Source organism: Sinohyriopsis cumingii, chromosome 16 (assembly GCF_028554795.1).
Source record: "Sinohyriopsis cumingii isolate HCF-2022 chromosome 16, ASM2855479v2, whole genome shotgun sequence".
NCBI classification, from domain to species: Eukaryota; Metazoa; Mollusca; class Bivalvia; order Unionida; family Unionidae; genus Sinohyriopsis; species Sinohyriopsis cumingii.
The window spans coordinates 81455482-81477690 of NC_142976.1; the positions used below are offsets into that span (position 1 = coordinate 81455482).

The 22209-nt window shown below is 35.5% G+C and overlaps 1 protein-coding gene across 1 annotated transcript; it reads right to left on the reverse strand.

Annotated features, from left to right (window-relative positions):
• Window positions 1-446: 446 nt before the first annotated feature.
• Window positions 447-22019, reverse strand: LOC149780888 (uncharacterized). The gene is made up of 9 exons (XM_089936242.1): window positions 21821-22019; window positions 19257-19392; window positions 18671-18789; window positions 17106-17237; window positions 10393-10572; window positions 9505-9645; window positions 7840-8019; window positions 4271-4466; window positions 447-3577 (listed from the first exon to the last, which is right to left on the reverse strand). The coding sequence occupies exons 1-9, from the start codon at window positions 22017-22019 to the stop codon at window positions 3253-3255; spliced, it is 1608 nt and encodes a 535-aa protein (XP_089792368.1). The 3' UTR covers window positions 447-3252.
• Window positions 22020-22209: the final 190 nt, after the last annotated feature.

Here is a 22209-nt window from a genome sequence, read left to right on the forward strand (position 1 = left end):
AAAGTATAGCACAAAATCGAATACGACCAGACATTGCATGTTATGTTCCAACAGCGTCAAATGTCTTGGAGCGCTTGTAAATTATAAGTTTTTGGTATAACTCGGCCAGGCTTCGAACCCGAGAGCTCCCGCACCGAGGCGGGCGCTCTAACCACTTAGGCCACCAGAGAGAGAGAGAGAGAGAGAGAGAGTTTCCGTGCGAGAACATGTGAAGCGTTGGTAACGATAATTTGCTGTATTTAGCACCCTCTTCAAAGAAATTGCGGAACTCAGCTCACTACACTACTCTCAGGTAATATTAGTTTCAAGATATTAATCGGCGTAAACAAACTAACCTTTGAACTTTAATTGGGGAAGTTAGTCAAACGTGGTATGTTCGCTACTGTTCTGTACAACATGGGATTGGGAGTAGAGAAAACTCATGGTCATTTTGATGCATGCTAGATTTATTTATTTCTGGTTATGTGCAAAACAAAATATTTTGAATTTCAAGAACATGTAAGCAAATATTATACATAGTATCGAAGATCAACATAAGTGTGAAGACGACATAAAGATAATTATACATCATCTGAGCACAACCCAATTTTTTTTGTCTGGGGCCCTGTTCATCGCCTGTACTGCCTTGGGATCCGCATGTTGCTTTGTGCCCTGCACATCCTAAGACCGGGAATGCATTTTACCTATTCGTACTCTGATTTCGAATTCCCAATAAAACAATCACCAGTCTAATAGTTTGCAGGCTAAAACAATATACCAACATGCACGCGCTGATGTCAAACAAAAGAAATAGAACTTCGACATCGTTTGTGACAGATAGCAGTCGCTTGGATATCCTGGCATTGAACAAGAGCAATATATGACTATTGATCCAGACGGTAAGTGTAGCCCGAGTAAGGTAGAAAATTCGGTGACTGTATTACTTCATGTGTTTTCCACTGACTTTTTATTACTGCCGATGAAAAATATCATGCGTGAAAAGATGTGAAAATGGAACATCATTTATGAAAGCGACGTTCGTCTTTTATTGCATTTTCGTTTTTATCAAACAGAATGTCGGCGTTCATAATAGATTTTTACATATAATCCTCTAATAGTGCAAATTCATATCTAAACGCCCGTTCCCAATGTTGGTTTGTTACTTGCTTTATCCCTGATCGTAACAATAATATAAATGTAAAAGCATTGCTTACATTCTCGAGATATATCGGTTAAGTCTTTTCTCATTTTGCATGTGAATTTAAGCCGTAACTCCGGCCTTATTACTAAATCATGAGTGAATGTATGCCATACCTTCCGGTCACAAAGCGGATTAACACCGTTTTCCAAAACGAAAAAGTAATTCACTGTAAAGAGGGCACTACCAGTCAACAAGCGTCCAGATTTATATGCAAAACCCTGAATAAACAGGACATCTTCGCTACTTTATGTTTACAAACCAAAATGATATTAAGTTAGCGTTTTCACAACTGTCAGAAAATGTTAACTATAAATCCCACTTTATGTTTAATTGGGTGGTAATAAATTCAAATGAAAACAAAATAATTTTAATAAATTATAATGCTAGTATTCCAATGATTATCGGCATTGTCTCGGTTCTGGTGAGTTTGAGAGCGAGTGGTGTAAAATATCAGTCTCATGGAACATGGACAGGTAAATTACATCCCGAATCATTCATTTATCTTGAATTTGATCGTCAGGCATTTATTTCAGATTAGAATAGACCTTCATAGTCCAACGTTACATCTCGATCCGACGGAGAACCGTTATGGGTTATGCTCTAATGTTCTTGATAATTGCTATACGGAACATCTTTCTTAAAAAAAATTCCGTTTTCAGATGAACCAATTGGATAGTCTCGAACCCCCTTGTGTACTATGTAATACACTGTTGTTATTTTTGGAAAGTTTGAATAATCTCTATACTTTCTTGTTACATGTTGTCAGGGTGACGAATGCGTAACACAACAGATCTTGAATGAAAACACTTTCTGACGAAAAGTTGTGACACGGTGCCTTAATTATGCATTTTCAAATCTTATTATTACACTTAAAGAACAATGAAAGCACATATTCATCCCAAAGTCTAATATTGCGGGACCAGACTCAAAACAACAATGTCTCAGATGGCTATTGCAAAGCTATGCAATATCACATATACATGTAATTTAGATATTGGAGATTTGATTTGTGTCAGATTAGACCTACGTAAAAGTGTGTCAAAAGTTAAGACCGAAGATATATTGTTAGTTCAGATATGACAATACATCAGTTGTTGAGTACTATATTTTAGGAAGCCAATACATTAATTGCTGAGTACTACTCTTTAGGAAACCCAGTACAGCAATTGTTGAGTATTAATGTTTAGGAAAGTCAGTACATTAATTGATGTGTAATATATTTTAGGAAAGCCAATACATTAATTGTTGAGTACTACACTTTAGAAAAGCCAATACATTAATTGTTGATTACTGCACTTAAGAAAAGCCAATACATTAATTGTTGAGTACTGCTCCTTAGGAAAGTATTTACATTAAATATTGAGTAATATTCTTTAGGAAAGCCAATACATTAATTGTTGAGTACTACTCTTTAAGGAAAGCCGACACATTATTTGTTGAGTACTGCTCTTTAGGAAAGCCAGTACATTAAATATTGAGTACTATTCTTTAGGAAAACCAATACATTGACTGATTAGTACTACTCTTTAAGGAAAGCCAACACATTTTATTTTGATGTAACATCTGACATTACAATAATTTATGTAACTTTTTTTTAAGAATTCGCCGGGTAAACTGAAACGTTTCTTTACAAATTTATAATGCACATCACACAAATAACTTATAATATAACTGATTTATATAACTGATACAGGTTAGTATGATATAATTTCAATCTCTGGATAAAAGGGCAATTTTGAATGGACCCTTTTTCAAGGGGTAATCTTTTCAATAATTGGTTTGGGAGTTCTTTTGTCTGCCATGTTAAGTCATTTTTTTCCTGTTCAATTTTTTTTAAGTTTCATATAAAATCTTTTCTGTACCACGAAAAGTTTTAATATCTTTCAACTGGTGACATAAAATAAACAAACTTTAATTTAAATTTTAAAAAAATCAAAGCATATGGCTTTTGTAAAAATTTTGTACAGAAACTTGGAATTAAGCTAATTTAATATATAAACATTCCAAAAACCTCCAACACAACAGAAAACAGTAACAAAACCCTCCTTGTGAAAATGGTCCAATTATGTTATTTAAGATCTTGGTCCCACAATTGCATTCAGAGAATACAATCTGCATGTGTTTGTTGTAAAAGCAGCAAAAGAGTAGGAGGTGCCAACAACAGTTTGAGATGTAGCCGAAAACTGGGCAACCGACTTGAGAATTTTCACAGCATTTGGGACGAGACCTGGGTTACACCAGTCGTATGGAATTCCGCCAGCAGACGATGCGCCATAAAAAGTAAATCCGATGAGGTCATTGGCTTCAACTTGGATTCGGTTTTGTGGTGCAATCTCTATATAACGTTCTCGATCGTCACGTGCATTGGCTACGATGTTCTGTCCGACAAATGTAAAACTGAAACAAATAAAAATGTTAGACAAGCATCGGTATGTATTATTCTGCGTCCCCCACCACCACAAAAAAAGAAGCCAAAAAGAAAAAGAAAAGAACGGTCGAACAATGTCCGATGGGCTGTAGAAGAGAAGGAAACTGATTTAAACTGTTGTAAATGGGACTGAGGAATCATCCGCCTTTATGGTAGTGGGCATAGATAACGTTTACATTATAGTTTTTCCATTTCGAAAGTTTAGCATGTTACTTCGCTGAAATGTGTGTCTGTAGATATTACGTGATTGTTAGAACTTAACAGAAACAAAGGTAGTTTTCATGCCAATGAATTTATGACCTTCTTCAAATAGTTTCAACAACATATACTTTTTCTTTTATAAAAAGAAAAGAAACGCAAAGACAATAAGCAAGTTAGGTCAGGATCAAGATTTATGATAACGGCGCTGGAAGATTAAGAATTAAAACGGGTAAGGGACGATGAAAAAGACTGGTTTAATTAAGAACGTAAAAAATGGGTATCTTTCTAAATACACAGGATGTGTGTGTGTGTGTGTGTGTGTGTGTGTGTGTGTGTAACAGATCTTTTTTGTATTTGTATCTTGTAATGTATGTATGGCTTCTATATCGATGCGCATTTCGATTTAGAAAGGTTGCACTATTAATACTAAACATTAAAACAAAAGGCAAAGAATAGTTTACCTTGCGCCATTTGGTCTCCATACTTGTAGACCCAGCTGCCCGGATATATAGCTGTAAAAATGCCATGACCGGATTTCTCCTCGCTTTGTTATCCGGAAGTAAGTGTTGTTTCCAAAGATTGCATATCTTCCTGAGTCAATATTGTTCCGCTTTCTTATACTCAGGTCGTTTATTGGCGTTGGGATTTTAGTTTCGTCTGAAGAAGAAAGTAAATAAAAATAAAGATGGTTGTTTCAAAATTAATATTCTTATTCCTCGTGCAACATTTGTTCATGGAAGCCTTAATCATGAAGTTTCCAAATACAAAATCCCCACATCATATTTTTAGTCACAACGCTGATGGTGCACTTAGATTTTGTAAGGTATAAATATGCTATTGTAACTTTTGTACTCAGTTTTTGTACACTTTTACAAAGAAGCATAGCTAAAGGCAACATGAACAAGAGAAAACATTTATACAGTATTACAGCTGAGCGGCGTTAGCAAGGAAGCGTTAAGCTGTATTATCGTGCAAAGAACTGCCTTTCATGGTTAGCAACTCGACCTAAGAGAGGTAAAAGCTGCACGATAGGGTATATTCTTAGATACTCAAGAGAAATTTAGTTAGTAATACGCGTGCAATTTTGTGACGTCAGCCTCAGACATCGATACTGCACGCGCTGTTTTGAGTGCAGGGTTTCTTGTTTTGCTTTTAAAAGATCTCCTTATTGTAGGTTTATATTTTATGTACCAAGTAAATGATCTTGTAAAAAAAAATGTAATACAGTTTTCTGCATGTGGACGTTGACAAAACAATTGAGAAAGATTTCGAACCCAGGAATATAACCCCTTTGCTCGTGCGCGTGCAAACGTTTGCACACAGTTACCTGCGTATGATCCCTAGTTTGATATTACAGTCACATTTGACCTAAACAGTCAGAGTCTGTCGTTTTAAAACAGTTGTCTTTATGGCCGGATAGCAAAGCAGTTCCGCCTTATGCATTTCTGATGTTGATCCTTCCATGCGTCTCTTTGATCGTGTATCCGTCAGACTCACGTCAACAGTTACGATAGGGTATGCATTTAAGTCACTTTCCCAAGCAATATTGTTCTTTGATACACATAATCTGGTATTTAGATGTGTAATGTGGAGTACATTACCTTTCAGTAAAACGGAGGTCACTGCGACCAACATTACACGATCCAACGATTTGTGTTTACTATTGCATTATCTAATTTTCTAAGGCACTATCGCCTATGGAGCCACATCAATTAGTATGTAATTAGGTCATACTAGTTAATGAGTTCTATAGACCTCATTGGGTCAGTCTGATCCATATTTCATGGTTTTGTGATTTGTGCTTACCGTTGTGTTCTGATCATTTTCTCAATGCTAGAGTTTGTGCTTAATTATTTTTTTCAAACATTATGATTTGCAAAGTCGCTCGTTTTTAAGGCACACTCATCAATCGTGAAGCATGATTGGCTCAAAAGATTATACTTAAATAACATCCATGCATCAGAGAACCGTTTGACGATGTAGACTATTTGTACCCAGGCAAAAATAGGTAATAACATGATCGCATCATGTTAGGAATCATTTGAATGTGTTAAATTAATGAGATTATAAATTGAAGTATAACCTTTTGAGCCTATCATATTTTGGCGTTGACGTGTGTCCCACATAGTGTAGATGTTTTGAAAATGTGAGTCGCTTGTATACGATGTATGTGTAGTTGTGAAGTGGCAAATTTCTGGTGATCTAACAAGAATACAAGTTGAGACCAGAGAACCATTAATTAGATTTATTGAGACAGGCGCGTATCATATCGCCATACTACCGTGTACGGTAATGTCCTTTAGAGGGAGAATTTTGTTCCTAATTAAGCATTTGTTTATACAGCAGCCAGGCGGACTATTAGGGACAAAGAAAACTTCATTTTTCATGGCAAAGCTGTCACAGTTGAGAAATCGCAGAAACTCTGTTACTCAAACTACCAGGTCAAGCTGACCCTGACTTTGGCGCCTCTGGAAAAAGGCGGCAGAGATATTTGATTCTGATTGGTTACGTTGAATAAGGGACGTGTTTCCCACACAAAATTTTCTAGCTTTTAAAACTGTCACATCGGAAATTCTAATCAGTCTAAGCTTTTCTACGTGAGAACCCAGAGTAGGCTCCGGGGGATTTGCAAGAAATTCCCCGTAAAAGAACTGTTGTCGAAAGGACTATTGTCGAAAGGAACCGACGAAATAATTTGCCGGTTAGAGGGAGGAACGTTGAAAGCAAACGGAGAAAATAGCTCATGAGACGTATAATCCTGAGACGTATTATCCTGAGACGTATTATCCCGAGACGCAATATGCTGGGACGTATGATGTGATGTTATTCTGAGACGTATACTGAGAAGTATAGAGAGAAGTGCAGTGAGACGTATAATCCTGTGACGCAATCCTGCGACGTATTAATTTCTGAAACGTATTCTGAGAGTATCCTGAGACGGATGTTGGAAAGTATTATCCTGAGATCCAAGGGTCTGAACAGCTACAGTGGAAACAGAACAGACTGGGGACGAGCAGGTTATGAAATCGTACAAGACGTTGACTTCGATTGTTCACTCGATCCTATGATGAACTAAATCTATCAGTAAACAGATCGGCTATTTTATTTAAATCTATTTGCGTTTTTCTTTGTATTTCGGTGAAAGTTTAAATTTCTAAAAGCAGAGTATATTCCTGATGTAAGGAATTTTCAGTGTTTTTTTATGTAATTGATTAAATTGTTTGTTTACATGTACGGAGGCTCATGTTGGTTTGTTCTATATACCTGCTCAGATCTCTATTTCACCTATAAGTTTCACCACTTATATTTATATCTACTCGAATCGGGCAATAACATCGAGGGCGGTCAACCCCTAGATAACGAAAACCAAATTTGGCGGGACACCCACCAGGGACAATTATCTCCCCATTACAGTAGTAAAGAAGACAGTGTCTAATTCTTCCATGGAACAGGATTCCTAAAGTTGAATCGAGTTAATGGTAAGTAAAGACTTATTTTTTGCATCTACCACTGTTCTGTAATTAAAGAAGGGATGTATCGCAGAGTCGCAAACATGATATATAGCTCTTTTCACCACTTGTCACATGAGCACGGCGTTGTACCGGCAGTCAAAGTTCGCAAAAATTGCACGTGTCGGAGCCCGTAACTTAAGTTTGGTACATAGCAAAAAAAGTCAATGATGGCCTGATGAAGAGAAAAATATCTCAGGAGTAAAACAAGCCATATAGTATGGTCGTGTGCCTTTAAAGACGTAAATAGCAGAAGGAAATCGAGGATCATGGGTAAAACCAAATATTTGTAAGTTACGTACCTTCTGTCTTATATAGTATGATAGAGAGGGTCCTATGTCAGAACGGGTCATGGGGATAATCTAAGGTATTTTTGTCACTCTGTATGTCTTTTTTCTCTTTCAGATTATTGTTCTATTTCTTTTCAACATCAAGATCGCGTCGAGCACCTGTGCTGTAGCAGTAACATTTGTCTTCTAAAGGGAGGTAACCCACTGTGAGAGGCATGGTTTCGTGCTTACCGACACAGATTGGAGTACTTCCGGTAAGTTGTCCTGACAATTGGCATGCACGTTGCAGGTTCCCACCATTAAGGCCGAAGCCGGAGTTGCATACATATTGAAAGTAGTCTCCGACTTTGATCGTAGCATTACCTCTGATCATTACAGCATTTTCGGGTGTACCAGGATTCGCACAGGAACCTATAATGAAGAAGAGATAGCTTTCTCAATGAGTAATGTAAGAATATAGAAGGGAGAAAGTACGTTCATACTGTTTTCCAGAACTGTTGTTGTAGAGAGTGTTGCATAATTAATAAATAAGCGTAAATAAATAAGGATGAAAATTCTTGCATAATAAAACAAGTTGAATGTAGTTGGTATGAGGATTTTCATTTTATTATTCTGTTGAAATGTTTGGAATTAAGTCTGTTGTTTAAATACAACTATTTTACCTGTGCTTGACAAGTCCATTGTCAAACAAAAACTTGAGCCCACACTGCCATGTTTGACCTCAAATGATTACAACGACTAGTACATCTTTCCCGTATTTAACTAACTTCTGATACCTGATTTCTAATAATGTGACAATTGTGAGTGTATAAGAATATAAATCGCACACATTTTCTAACATGTCCAAACTTTTACTGGCAGAAACAAATACCACGAGGAAGAAAACTGATATAATTTGCCAAATGCTGATTTATTATATGAGATTATCATTTGTGGTTGTAAGTTCAACATTGCTGAAATTCTCTGGACATCTATGTTATACGCCCCGATTATTGTGAAACCAGGGACTGTCTGCATATACAAACATGCGTATCTGAAAGATGTACTTACCAAATGACATGGATTGTAAGACTTTAACAGGAATATTGATTGAAAATGTGCTTTTTCATTACTGTTATATCTTTTGTTTCCAATATAATTAGATGCTAGACATTAAGAGACAAATAAATAAGCATAACACATTCAACAAGTAGCTTCTTCTCGCGTGCCCAATTCTCGCGCCCCATACTGTATTATTTAAAACAGTTAATAAACCACTACAATAGGTTACTATAACCACTTTTTAAATATTTATTCGGTGAATTAATCTTTTCGGAACCAATATACTCTTGAAGTTTAATGACAGTCATGGAAAAGTGTCTAATATGTGGAAGCGAATGCAAAAATGAACACAAAATCTGTAGATTGTTAACGACCAGAACGCCGTCTTTCCCGGTTAGTTTCGAGAAAGGCAAGACCAACGTAAGTTTTGCATGCATCGATGTAGGAGAGGAACATGCCGTATAAGGTTCAAAAGTTTGTTTTAGACACTACGTTTTCCCACGCGTCTGGTGCAAAGTTATTATTCCATGAGTACAATTTCATATATAACACTGATCATAAAAGACGGAGTAGTTTTTTGCATTAATGAGGTCAAAACTAAAATGGCATATTGTGAATACAGATATAACTTGAAACAACAAAACACCCTTTTTCACACTAAAAGATTTTCAAAAGACACGTTTGCACAAGGATTTGCATGGCCAGCTTTCATGAAATGTCTTTAACGCTTGTCATTCTTGTTTCTCTAGCTCGTTTGTGGGATGCAATATAAAATTCAAATATTGCACAAGATTTACAGTGGAGAGAACCCTTAAAACAGAAGCAATTCTTGCATTTAGCCTTTTCAGTGCCTACCTGCTGGGTCCGAGTAAGTACATCTGCCACATGACTTGGGACATTTCATCCATGCAAAGTCAGGATATGTGATGCAAACATCCGGGTTTCTCTCTATAACTCCAGTACAATCTTCGTCCTGATCATCGCATACCACCCGTTCTATAAGTACGATATTCAAATTTAAGAGACTGTCAAAAAGAGAGCAACGAAAGCTCTTAAATGGGTGAATCAGGAATTATATACTGTATGTTTAATATATATATATATATATATATATATATATATATATATATATATATATATATATATATATATATATATATATATATATATATATATATATAAAACTGGTAAATATCCTTAAAATAATTGTGACACCCATCATTTTAATTCTTTTCTTAGTTGATCTCTTAGCATGAAATATTGTAAATCACACATTTCTGGATACAAATAAGATATAGATGCCGGAAATCGAATGAAATTGTACGTTTACAGATGTAATGTAGATCATGTGAGTAAATCCGAATTGTAGTTTTTCCGTCCTTAGTTCTGCACCTGTGACGAAAATTCCTGTTAATAGTAAAAATAATATACATGTAGTCTGTGTACCTGACTATACATGTAGCCTGTGTACCTGACATCGTAGGTTTCCCGATAAAAAAGGACTCTCGCCAGGTAATGTTTCACGATATTTGTACAAAAAACTTTATTATGGCACATTTTAACTTACTAGATTTATCTGTGATCATATGTCCGAAAGTATGGCTTTCAAAGGGCTTGATTATAGGACCCATCGAAAGTAACTTTATACACATTTTGGCTACTTACAATACTATCTGGATAATTACTGAGAATGTGGGATATAGTAACATTTAAAACATATTTTTAAATTAAAGTAACGCCAACCTTCGCAGACGAAGTTGAGATTTGGCACCCAGGTTCCTTCCGATGAGCAGTATCTTTGCTTGGTATTCTTACCATCTTGGCACGTGTAGACAACCATTTCTCCGATTATGTATAAAGATTTAACAGGTTCGAACTGTCCGTCAGGTACTTGTTCAGGACGACTGCATGTAATGGTAGGGGCTTTAATAATAATAACAATAATAATAATAATACCAATGATAATATTATATAGAACAATGCCGATGCGCACTCTAATGTGACAAGCATTACTACACCATGCATGAAATCTAACTTTAATGAAATCAGAGAAGATGGTTTTGAAAATAGTATTCTTCCCTAAAGTATGGGGGTAATAATAATAATAATAATAATAATAATAATAATAATAATAATAATAAGTTGAAGAAGAAGAAGAGGAAGAAGAATAACAAGTAGTAATAGCAGTAGTAATAGTAATAGTTGTAGTAATATTAGTAATAGCAGTAGTAGTAGTTATTGTAGTAGGGTGCATTTTTATTGCCTTTGGGGAACCACTGGTGCAACGAAGTCAATTTGTTGTTGTCTTTGAAATTTGCTTTCAAACTTATGACGTGAGACAGACATATTTTCAATAGTGAGGTTATTTATTTTTACCCATACAGACACAATATTTGACTTTTTTGGTCCAAGTGCAACGTTCGTAATTTGAGCTCTGTTATGGCCTATGTTTGCAAACTTGAAAAGTTTATTTTAATGTAAATAGAGAATTTGGATTGTTTAAAATTAATAGACTATAGCTCAGTTACATCAATTCCCAATTTATCAGTGCATTTTATCATGACTCTATGGTCTCAAAATAATTAATAGAAAACAGCAAAAACCGAAAAGTTTTGTAAAATTGAACAAAAAGTTTAGTTCCTTGCAATACAAAGTGATAACGTGAAAATAACTTACGGTATTGCGAATTAAATCCCACATAATCCAAGAATTACTAATATAATTCCTAGTAAATAAGTTCGAAATGAAGTTTAGTGGTATTCCAAATATCTAGCGCTGAAGTGCTGATGTGCTTGTGATGGCCCGTGTCGTGGTGATATAACAACAGTCTTTTATTGAATCACAAAAATATAATTCCATACGTCTTTATTTGAATTCACTGTAATTCACAGTGAATGTCTCTGTCCAAAAAATATTATGGAACACTTTGTATTACCAGAGAAGAAAAATCTGAATTAAATAATTTCACCCAAATCAAAGTACTGAAGACAAAAATGGCCCTGCTTTAATATCTTACAGCACGAATAAATAATGTCTAGCTAAAGAAGATTATAAAACCCTCTACTTCACCTAGGTCACAATTAACATTTTCTGAAAATACTATGACTTAATGGAATTCTTCCATTCTAGAAAATTCTGTTACGAAAATTGTAATATAGACTATGGTAACATCAGGTAGACCCTGCATTTCACTGGGAATTTCCAACGTTCTAGACTTAGATTTAGATATACATGTTATTTACAAAATTAAAATCAATGATTGTGGTCAGGTAGAAAATGAACTTGATTTTGGACAAGGTCAGTTACAAAATATAATTTTACATAACTATTATCAATAACGACCAAATATAAAAACATATCGCCCTTTCATAGTTCAATGAGTTGTTAAAGGAGATGGCAAGCAAAATCGTGCCTCTCCAAAGTCCATCTTTTTTCAATAAAAAAGTTATTTTCTTTGTTTGAGTAATTTGCCCCTCGTCAAATATGATGAGGACATATATGGATTGCATTAAACGTTATTGGTACTTGGCCTTTAATAATCACAATCGTTACATAATTATTTTACAGATAAGATATATTAATTTCAAGTTATGGAAAAAAATTACCTTTCTTTATTTTGACCGATTCCGTATAACTTTGTGTCGTTTTTCTTTCAACTTAAATGTGTTACACGTTTTTCATGATATTTTTATGGTTTTTGTCAATAAAGTCAATTTACATTTTTTATTAAAACGTCGCCATTTTTAGAACATTGATAACTATATTTCGAAAGAGTTTGATACCTTTTAGAGACTTATTTTGGGGTCAGTCACTTTTTCCTTTGAGTTCGGTGAATTCTAAGCATGCTTGGATGAAGATACGAGGATAAACCTGTACCAGTACATCTTTGCACCTTTAACGGATCGAATTAATTCACATGACTGAAAAGATGAACTGAGCATAATACTTTCATTGGCGAAGAAACACACATACACACGCACGCACGCGACCGCATGTGCTACATACAGCACGTGCTGTTTTAAAACTAAACATAAGATCTGCTATTTAAAATTTTAAGATGACATTTGTACAGAAATTCAACCACTCAAAAGTCGCTATCTCATTCAAGTACACGATTGATTCATCTTTATCCATTGCTACCTTTGACTTTGATAGCGAACAAAATCCTTGTAGCCTGTCATAGTGTTTTAGAACTAATTTGGATCATCAGAGAATCCTAATATGACGTCACAATTAAGCGTGTGCAAAACTCTGGTTATCAGAAACACTATGGTAGCGCAGAACGAGAAGAACTCTCGTAATATGCATATGTATTACCAATTTACGCGCGTGATATCTATATGCAAAGGTTAAATGTCATTAAAGATTACAAGGGCTGCCTGATCAATATAAACTCAAATCAGTATGGACAAGACATGTCCTCTTAGGCTGCTTTTGTTGTTGTTATGTATATTTCTTTCAAGGTGATATTGTCATTGGCGTTTCGGCATTTAGTACCAAATTATAGTTTGCTGTTTTTATTACATATTGGATTGCTAATATTTATTACAAAACATTTTAGAGCATTATCGTTAAATAATGATGGGATTGGTGAATAAAGACTGTTGATGCCATTCTGATGTATGAATTATATTTTGATGCATTCCGAGTCTTTCTTACCATCTTTTCTAGGTAACTGGTACCAGTAATTTAAATGAAAATCAACCTTCCATTTTCATACCGTCAATGTTTTAAGATAATGTTATTGTCGAAAGGTAAAATTTGCTTAGTTTTGTGTTCAAATTAAAACTGGTAATTCACACGGAGTTGTCTACTGTTAAAGGTTGCTCAAGTTAATGTATACAGAGATTATTCTCATGCTTCAGAGTCTTGCTACAAAGAACATAACAGTCAATAATTGTAAAGTCGCAACATCTTCTATTTAAATATACTCAAATTATTATTTCCACAAATGTTTATCACTATTTTCCTAGTTATATTAATTTCACAATCTGGTGCTGCTAATTTCTTAGGCAATTCATACTCATCGAAAATTTTCCAGGTATCGTTGAAAAACTTTACGAAATCGGCACCAAAATCAAAGTGCTTGAGAAAGAACTCGTCTTGTCCAATTATAATTGGTGTCACGAGTTCTGTCTTTAAAATCTCACATTAAAGATCCATATTTATTCGTTGTACATATGATAGAAATTTAGGACACAAGCATATAAATTTCAGCTCTAGTATTTAAACCTTAAATATGATGGACGAATATAAATGACTCTAAAATAAACGGCATCGTCGGTTCCAGAACTGGTTTTATCGACTTTAAACCAAGGTAGTTACTCTGAATTAGACTGGATGATAGTTACAAAAGGAGACACAAAATCATTTCAACAACATAACAGTTAGAAGTGGAATATCGAGTATGGCTGTGGTCTTGCTACCAACCAGATTGGTAAACTCTCCATGTGGCCATGTACAATGACGCCTGGTACAATGATTGAGTGTTTCATGTTGCGAATGTTTCCCAAGAGCTTCCTTTAAAAATAATACGAATTTTGCGATTTTAAGGCAGGCGACATGAGTAAAATAAACATTTTCACATAGAGGAACGAGGTGACAATTAGCCTGATGTAACACTTATTTTAAAATTATGGAGCAGTGATTGTTTGAAATCCATGTCTAAAGTACATGCCACTTGACGATCCGAACGTCGCTCGGCCATTTCCTTTAGGTCTTGAATAACCTCGGAAGTGGTTTTAGGAATACAATTCTATTTTTTATGTATTTGGTAATTAGCCTCTGGCTGAGAGCACCACATATGCACATATGCTACGAAAGTAAAGGCCGAATTATTCCGATTGTGACTTTCTTTCTTTCTTTCTTTCTTTTCTTTATTTCTTTCTTTCTTTCTTTCTTTCTTTCTTTCTTTCTTTCGCCACAATATTTTTACATGTGAATGAAAGTAGTTCAGAAAATAGTTGTCAGTGCCGATGAATAACATCGGAGGTTCATTTCATTATCTGACGGAAATGGCCGATTGAAGCAATTGATTCAAGCAGCGAAAAGGGGGACAAACTCATGATAACAATCTCATCAACTCCCAATTAACCAGGGTAACTAAATCTCGGGGGTTTGAAATCTGACACCTCTATGACTCGGTAAAAATTATCTTATACTGTCTGCGCATTTAGTCGCTCATAAGTTGCACGACCGTAAATGAGACATTCCAAGCCTTTACGATTTAAGTATCATATTGAGTTTTAATGGCAACGTTCACGGGAGATTTCTCCATCGTATTGTGTCTTATCTACGTTAACATTATTTGGAGGATAACATTTCCGGTCTTCTTCAAAGTGAACACGAACTAGATCCAAGAATAGAATTTATTCTGAAAAGTCATTTTTCTTTCAGTCAAAGTGACCCTCTCTTTTGATCACGTGGCCCAAAAGTTAATATGCCTCTTCCATCCATGGTCAAAGTGCAAACCTTTCACAAATTTGAGCAAAGTATGTGGTCTAAAATTATTATTTGATAACAAAATGTCTTCTTTCAGTCGCGGTGACCCTGACATTTGGACCCCATAAATGAAAGGGTTCTTTCTTACCCAGCAAGTAACAATATTTGAACACGGTACACTGTCGAGAACTGATATTTTTATGAAGAAACCATTTTTCTTCTTTCAGCAACGGTGACTGGCGTTTGATCATTTTTTTTTTTATCGTCGAGTACTTAGGTTTGTTATTTATCACATACCATCCAGGAATTATGGTACAGGTCTGTGATGTGCAACTCATGTCATTGCATGGAATACATTCTTTCTTTTCTCAGTCCCGTTGATCTTGACCTTTGACTTTGTGTCCCAAAAATCATTAGCTAGTTTGCTTATTCCAATTGCAAGAAATCCATAAAGTTTGGTTTAGGTCTATGGAGTCGAATAAATGTCATTACACAGAAATAATTTTTTCACTCACAGTAACCATAACCTTTTTTTCCTTACCCTAAGTTCAAGTTGTACACAAAATATACTAACTGTGGTTAGTGTGAGGAAAAATACTGATAACAAAGAGATGAGCAGCATCTTATCATAATACGATCCGCTCCCGCTTTATGGCCGGCGTTTAGAAACAAAATACATAGGATTCTTTACTTATACTGAAGGGAGACTAGGCCGATGACGTTATAAGATTGTACGTGAGCTGGCGTAAAAGCAAACACCTGCACTTTTTATTCCAAAAACTTATTTATTCAACTTTATAATTAAAACATTTTTTTAAAAAATCGTTCGATTTCAATATACTGAAACTGCTGATTATGTTGCTGTCAGTCATGATAGGTTGTCATGTCATTGTGAAGTCATCAAAGTAATTATGACGTAATAACAAACAAGTGCACAAAAGGGCCATTATTTTACACCCGATCTTTTGTTTCTAACATGTGATGGAAATGGCCGAAGACGTTCCGTGTGATATTTCATGCCATCTACAGTTGATTCGATACCAGAGAAAATGGGGTGGGGGCTGAGTATGGGCAATGACTCTCGGACGCAAGATGAACGAGAGTGGCCAGGAGCTTTTTTGTTGCAGTTAAAATGTTAAATTTTGATATTATGTCACCTTCACCTTTCTATAACGGATGAAATTCTTCTCATAACTTATATGGGGGTTGTGAGGGAAGAAGGTGGGGAACTGACATAAAAACTGTTCTCATTGCCAAAGAACTTTGCCTCGGGCGCCTCTAACTATCGCGCCACCACTGACCAGAAAACTAGTTCCGCAGAATAAAATGTTTAAAAACCGTAACGCATTAGTACTAATAGAAATGTAGATGCTTCATCGACAAAACGAGAAACAGTGCACGTGACATTTGTTTCAATGAAAGCCACACCGGTAATACACCATAACAGTTCATTTACAATGTTGGCCAGGTCTTTGAACCGTGTCAAATAAAGAGGGGGTCGGGTATGATCATTACAATGACAGGATAGTACGAAATTTGTTTTAACGCGCGCAGTTTTCAATGTCACATGACAGAGTGTGATATTGAATCCGATTTGTACTGGATCACACCTTTAAATCTACCTTCTACAAAATATTTTCAGCTGCTTTAACATTTATTTGTTCTTAAATGTTTCTCGAATTGTATATAATGACCTTCCAAAAGTATGGATGTATGAGGATCGAACTAAATCAAATTCTAAAACGTTACACACATGATTGAAATCCCCCGCTTGACCAGTATGACTTGTACCATCGAGACGATGATAATATGTCAAGGTTGCAAACTTATTGAAGGGAGGCAACCGCTGATGCGTTTAGTAGGATATCACTTAAGATGTTCTTAAAGCAGGAAAGACAGGAAAAATTGTTAAGTGTTTGCTTAATTACTCTTTGCGCCACAGAATGCGAGGAAAATAACTAATAGCATTCAACGTTTGCCTGAATGAAGTAACTGAAGGCATTTTTAATTCTTACACAGCTTTGGCTTGATTCGTCTAGAGCAAATTCCGCATGATACAGCACATTTGGACGCTTGGTTACTTGTACAGAAACTGGGATCTTCGGCGATAACTTCTTTACAGTCGGCAAAATAGTTGTAACAGTTCTCTGTAAAAAAAGAAAGTTAACAATCTGTAAGACAAACATGGAAGAAGAAATTAGCAAGAAAACGAAATTGACGGATCGGAAATCTGTTTATTCAGTCTTATTTAGAATCGAAATCGAAGAGGGTGGTACGATATAGAGGGTCTGTGTACCTTTCACCACCTGCAATGATGCTGATGATGGAAAATTGTACAGAAACTGTTGCTTTATCCCGAGAAAAGAAACCAAATACTGGAAAGAAGAAGAAAAAAAAACAACACTACCACGTTACTTATATCTGATATATAATTTTCATCTTTTTGTCTTTTAGAGACTCCACTTTTCTCTGTTTTTTATACTTTTGACAGATTCAATACATTTTCAGGGCTAATAACATTTATTTGTCTTTTCTCATATCGCAGATTCGATATATTTTACAGACTGAGTTCATTTCTTTGTGTTGTACTCATCTGCCAGAGAAAATGCAAAATAAATTGGACTTTATAGGTTTCATAACCTGTTTTTTAAGTCAAGGGCAGACGCAACCATATCTATAATTCAAAGGACAAGACCAAACACTAAAGTTAGTAAACATTTATCCACAAAGAATTCTCAAAATATATTTCGAAGAGAAGACATCTTTGAAGATAAATTATCAGAGAATGTTCAAAACAGGCCAAGAAATTCTGGGACATCAGGCCTAATTTTAACTCAAAGCATTAAATAAGGCAAAGTCATTTAATTAATATTTTAAAAAATATTTTTTTATATCACTGCAAGCCACGGAAGACAATCCGCTACTCTTTTATCGCTCATGGCTGCTGTGCTGAGGAGGAGCAGTTGGCCGAGTGGGTTCCGGTCTCGACTTGGCCAATGTGGGTATATAAGAAAGCTTGCCGGTAGGTTCCCGTTTGTAAGCAGTTCTTACTGGGGTTTTACGGAGTTCTTCCTCTACCAGTTATACTAGTCGCCATGTAGAGCCTTCATGTACTGAAATATCTCGCTGAACCGCAAAGCAACAACTTCCTGCACTAAGATTTGATAATTTTTCCTGAGTTTCCATAAAGAATATGTCAACAACAGCACAGTGTAACAGTCTACAGCTCATCGAAAGTGCCCTTATTATCAACCGATATGTGACCGTGTTGGACAAGGAAACTTTGATTGACTTAATCAAATAATATGAATGGTTACGTTGGGTCACTACGGCAAAACATTTTTACTAGGCCGGAGTCATTGGTTAAGCAGGCTTATGGAAATTAGTGAGGAAATCTCGGCATAGGCGGCCACAGCTGATAAAGGAGCGTAGCGGATTGGCACCCGTAGTTTGCGATGATGGGTTTTCCTGAACGTTAATACAATATTTATCTAGACCACAAGAAAGAACTTCCTCATGTTTGTTCCAGAGTCATATACTAAAACACATTAGAGCAGTTAAGTAACGTGATTATTCTTACCATTGTAGGTAACATCACAATAATCCCGAATGCATTCGTCCACGCTAGTGTAGCACCAAGGTCTGTTTCCGGTACCAGGATTTCTACAGTAGTTCATGTCCAGCTCGTCATCATAGTCTCTGTCAGTTATAGAGGAGATCACTGTTGCACTTTTAGTTTCAAACCGAAAATGCATATTTATTTTTATTTATTTTAAATTTATTTATTTATTTGTCTATTCATCTGTTGTGTTTTTACTTGTTTCATTGTTTATTTTATTACATAGTTACTCTGGTAATATATTGCTTCTTTGTTCAAAGGTGTATCAAGCATATAGCGATACTGTTGAATTTATTGCCAAGAACAAGACTGATTAAAATTAACATCTTATCAATAAATGGATTTGACTTGGCCTGATATGAGGTCATGTTATGTTGACCTTTCGATTCATCAATCAGATTACAGCTTATGCACTGATGAAAACTAAAAAAAATAAGCGGATAGGGAATTTCGAAGGTCGCTTAAACATGAACATTTATCGATGACTGTTAGTAGTTATAAGTACATTTTGATTTTAATCAGCTTGTACACGGATTCAGAATATTACCCAGCTTTGAATGGATGATGGTCACATTTTCCGACAACGTCTTTCCATGGGACACAGACATCAAAATTTTTAGTCATGTTAACTGTACCACTGTATAGGCCGTTGCTGCCTTCACTGACATAAGCGAGTTGTGCCTCTGAAAAAAAAAACCCAGAGATTTCATCAAATAATGTAATGTTCTGGTAAACTCGTAAAAAGTTAATAAGCAAAAAATATAGAAACTGATAGTTGCATTTCTTATTAGCTGTCAGTCGGATACAAATCATTTAACATAAATTTCCTTTCAATACATGTTAGAATATTGGCAAATTCCAGAGCTAGCTTAGTAAAGTTTATAGTCATTGAATTATTAAGTTGTGCGATATGAATGGAGGTACGAGTTAAAATATATTACATATTAGATAAAATACGGTGCTCTTTCAGACTGGTAAAATTAATAATGTGCGTTTCTTTTCTGGTTGATTTATTAAATCAACATGATGTTGCTTTGAAGACACTAAGCTCTTTTGATCTATCATAGCTATTGATCTATCATAGCTATTGATCTATAATAGCTATTGATCTTTTATAGCTTTTGATCTATCATAACTTTTGATCTATAATTACTTTTGATCTATCATAGCTATTGATCTGTCATATCTTTTGATCTATAATTACTTTTGCTCTATCATAGCTTTTGATCTATCATTACTTTTGATCTATCATAGCTTTTGATCTATCATTACTTTTGATCTATCATAGCTTTTGATCTATCATTACTTTTGATCTATCATTACTTTTGATCTATCATAGCTATTGATCTGTCATAGCTTTTGATCTATCATCTATGGCTATGAGGTGACTGTTTATAGTTAACATTAAATACAGATATACGATCACAAAACAACAACATAGAACATAGATTAGCAGACGTGTCAATAAATAATTTTCCACTCGTGCAGCTGCATCAGATCAATCTGTCTGACCCCAGTTTTAGCCTAAACTTAAATCATTCAAATATTGTCAAAAGAAAAACGAAGACATTGTCCTTGGAGACAATGATTCGTGAACGAATCAAGGTCGTACCCTTTAAAACAGTCAAACATGTGAGTGCCAGGACTTGTAAATCGCTGAAGAGCTACATGGCAATCATCGTGAATGTCATTTTGAAGTGACCGGTTTAAAAACAACAACAACAACAACATATAAACAGATTGGATACAGAGATACTTGTTCAAGATGTATCACCGTACCAGTAAAAGTGTTATGAATATGCAACAGCGGGATAAACGACTCATGTGATGCTCAATTATTGGAATGGGAAAATATGGAACAGAATGAAAATGAATAATGATTAGATTCAAGATTTATTAAATTGTTCCGTTTCGTGGAATAAATATATTTTGTGAGCCTCTTAATTCCATGCAATGTTGTCTGGCCCATTGGATTCACTAACTGAACGATTAAGTTTAAGCAATCACACTATTTGTGTCGTTCCTTGTTCACCGGAGTGTGGGTGAGGTGGAGGTGGAGGTGGTGTGGGATTGGGGTTAATGTGTATTTACATCATAAATGTGAATAGAGACAACAAGCAGCCCATCGTCACAAAAAGGTACCCAATCATATAACATGCGAATTTTGAATTCTAATATCTAGAGAGTCATTGCATCTTGCAGAAAAAGCCGGTCTACCCATAAAGTTTTATGCAAGCAAATAACTGTCAGCTGAGAAAATGACAGCGTTTCGTCCTTGGAATGGACGAAAATAACACTTATTAAGGTATCAACTTGAATAATGCACACATATGTGCGTCATGCGCTAAGGTACCATCATATGGTTGGTTAACCCACTCCGTCCACCCCCACCCCACCTTTATCTTCTCGCCAAAGTTTGGTAGTGGAAACATGTTTTAAAGAAAATTGCCATTCCATGACTGGGGTATTATGTTAGTCTAGTTTCATCGGAATGGGGTGAGAGAAAAAAAAGAGAAGAAGAAAACTAATCCAGGTGTCGTGCTAATATTTGCATGCGAAGAAACATTGATATAGAGCCTTTAAATGCGATCTGTTTATAATGCTATTTACGAATAATTGTTGCTGAAACTAATCAAGTAAACTGATCTAGGTGTATTAGGTGCATAAAAAATGGACGACTTGTGTGCCCTTTGACTAAATGATCACAACATTCTTAAAGTGGATTATTTCAAAACTTCGTAACCACTTGACCTGAATATAAATACACCCATAAGTACATTTACCATTTTGGACCAGGACCGGCCTTATGGCAAGGAGAGGAAGGCGATTGTCTTGTGCCAGAGCTTTCGGGGCCATGCGCTCCAATTATCCAAACAATAAGGCATGCTACAGTAACTCCTTTGCACGGGCCCAATATCCGGTGTAGCACCTTGGGCCTCGCACGCTATAACACCAGGACATGCTTTGTAGTTTTATATTAAGAGAATAGGCTGTGTGAAACATAGGCGGAATAAATGTGGCAACACACCTAGAATACCTGCCTTAAACACGCAATGATTGTCTATTAGTGATTTTAACGTCATCATTTCCAAGACAATGATAAAGACATACCTGATATAACATCCACTATAGCCTTGAAACCCTTGAGTGTGTTTTTCTCATCAGTTCTTAACACCAGGGCCAAGTAATTAGCTTCCGTTATAATAGTCTTCAGGAAACCATCTCCACAAACCCTGAGATGAAAAAAGAAACTACCAATAAACTGATTATCTATGTATACCACAATAGCAAGTAGGTGTCTGCCACTCATTTACGCGTAATTTTTATTGTTGTTTTCCAGCTAATTTCTTTTTGTTCTCAATTAGCGAGCATGTTATAAAGGTTGCATATTTTTAAATAGTACATATGTATTTTCTCCACTCATCGGATGACTCAAAAAGTGTATGTATCCACTTCGATCCACTTTAACTGCAAGCTAAATAAATTGGTCAATGATAGAA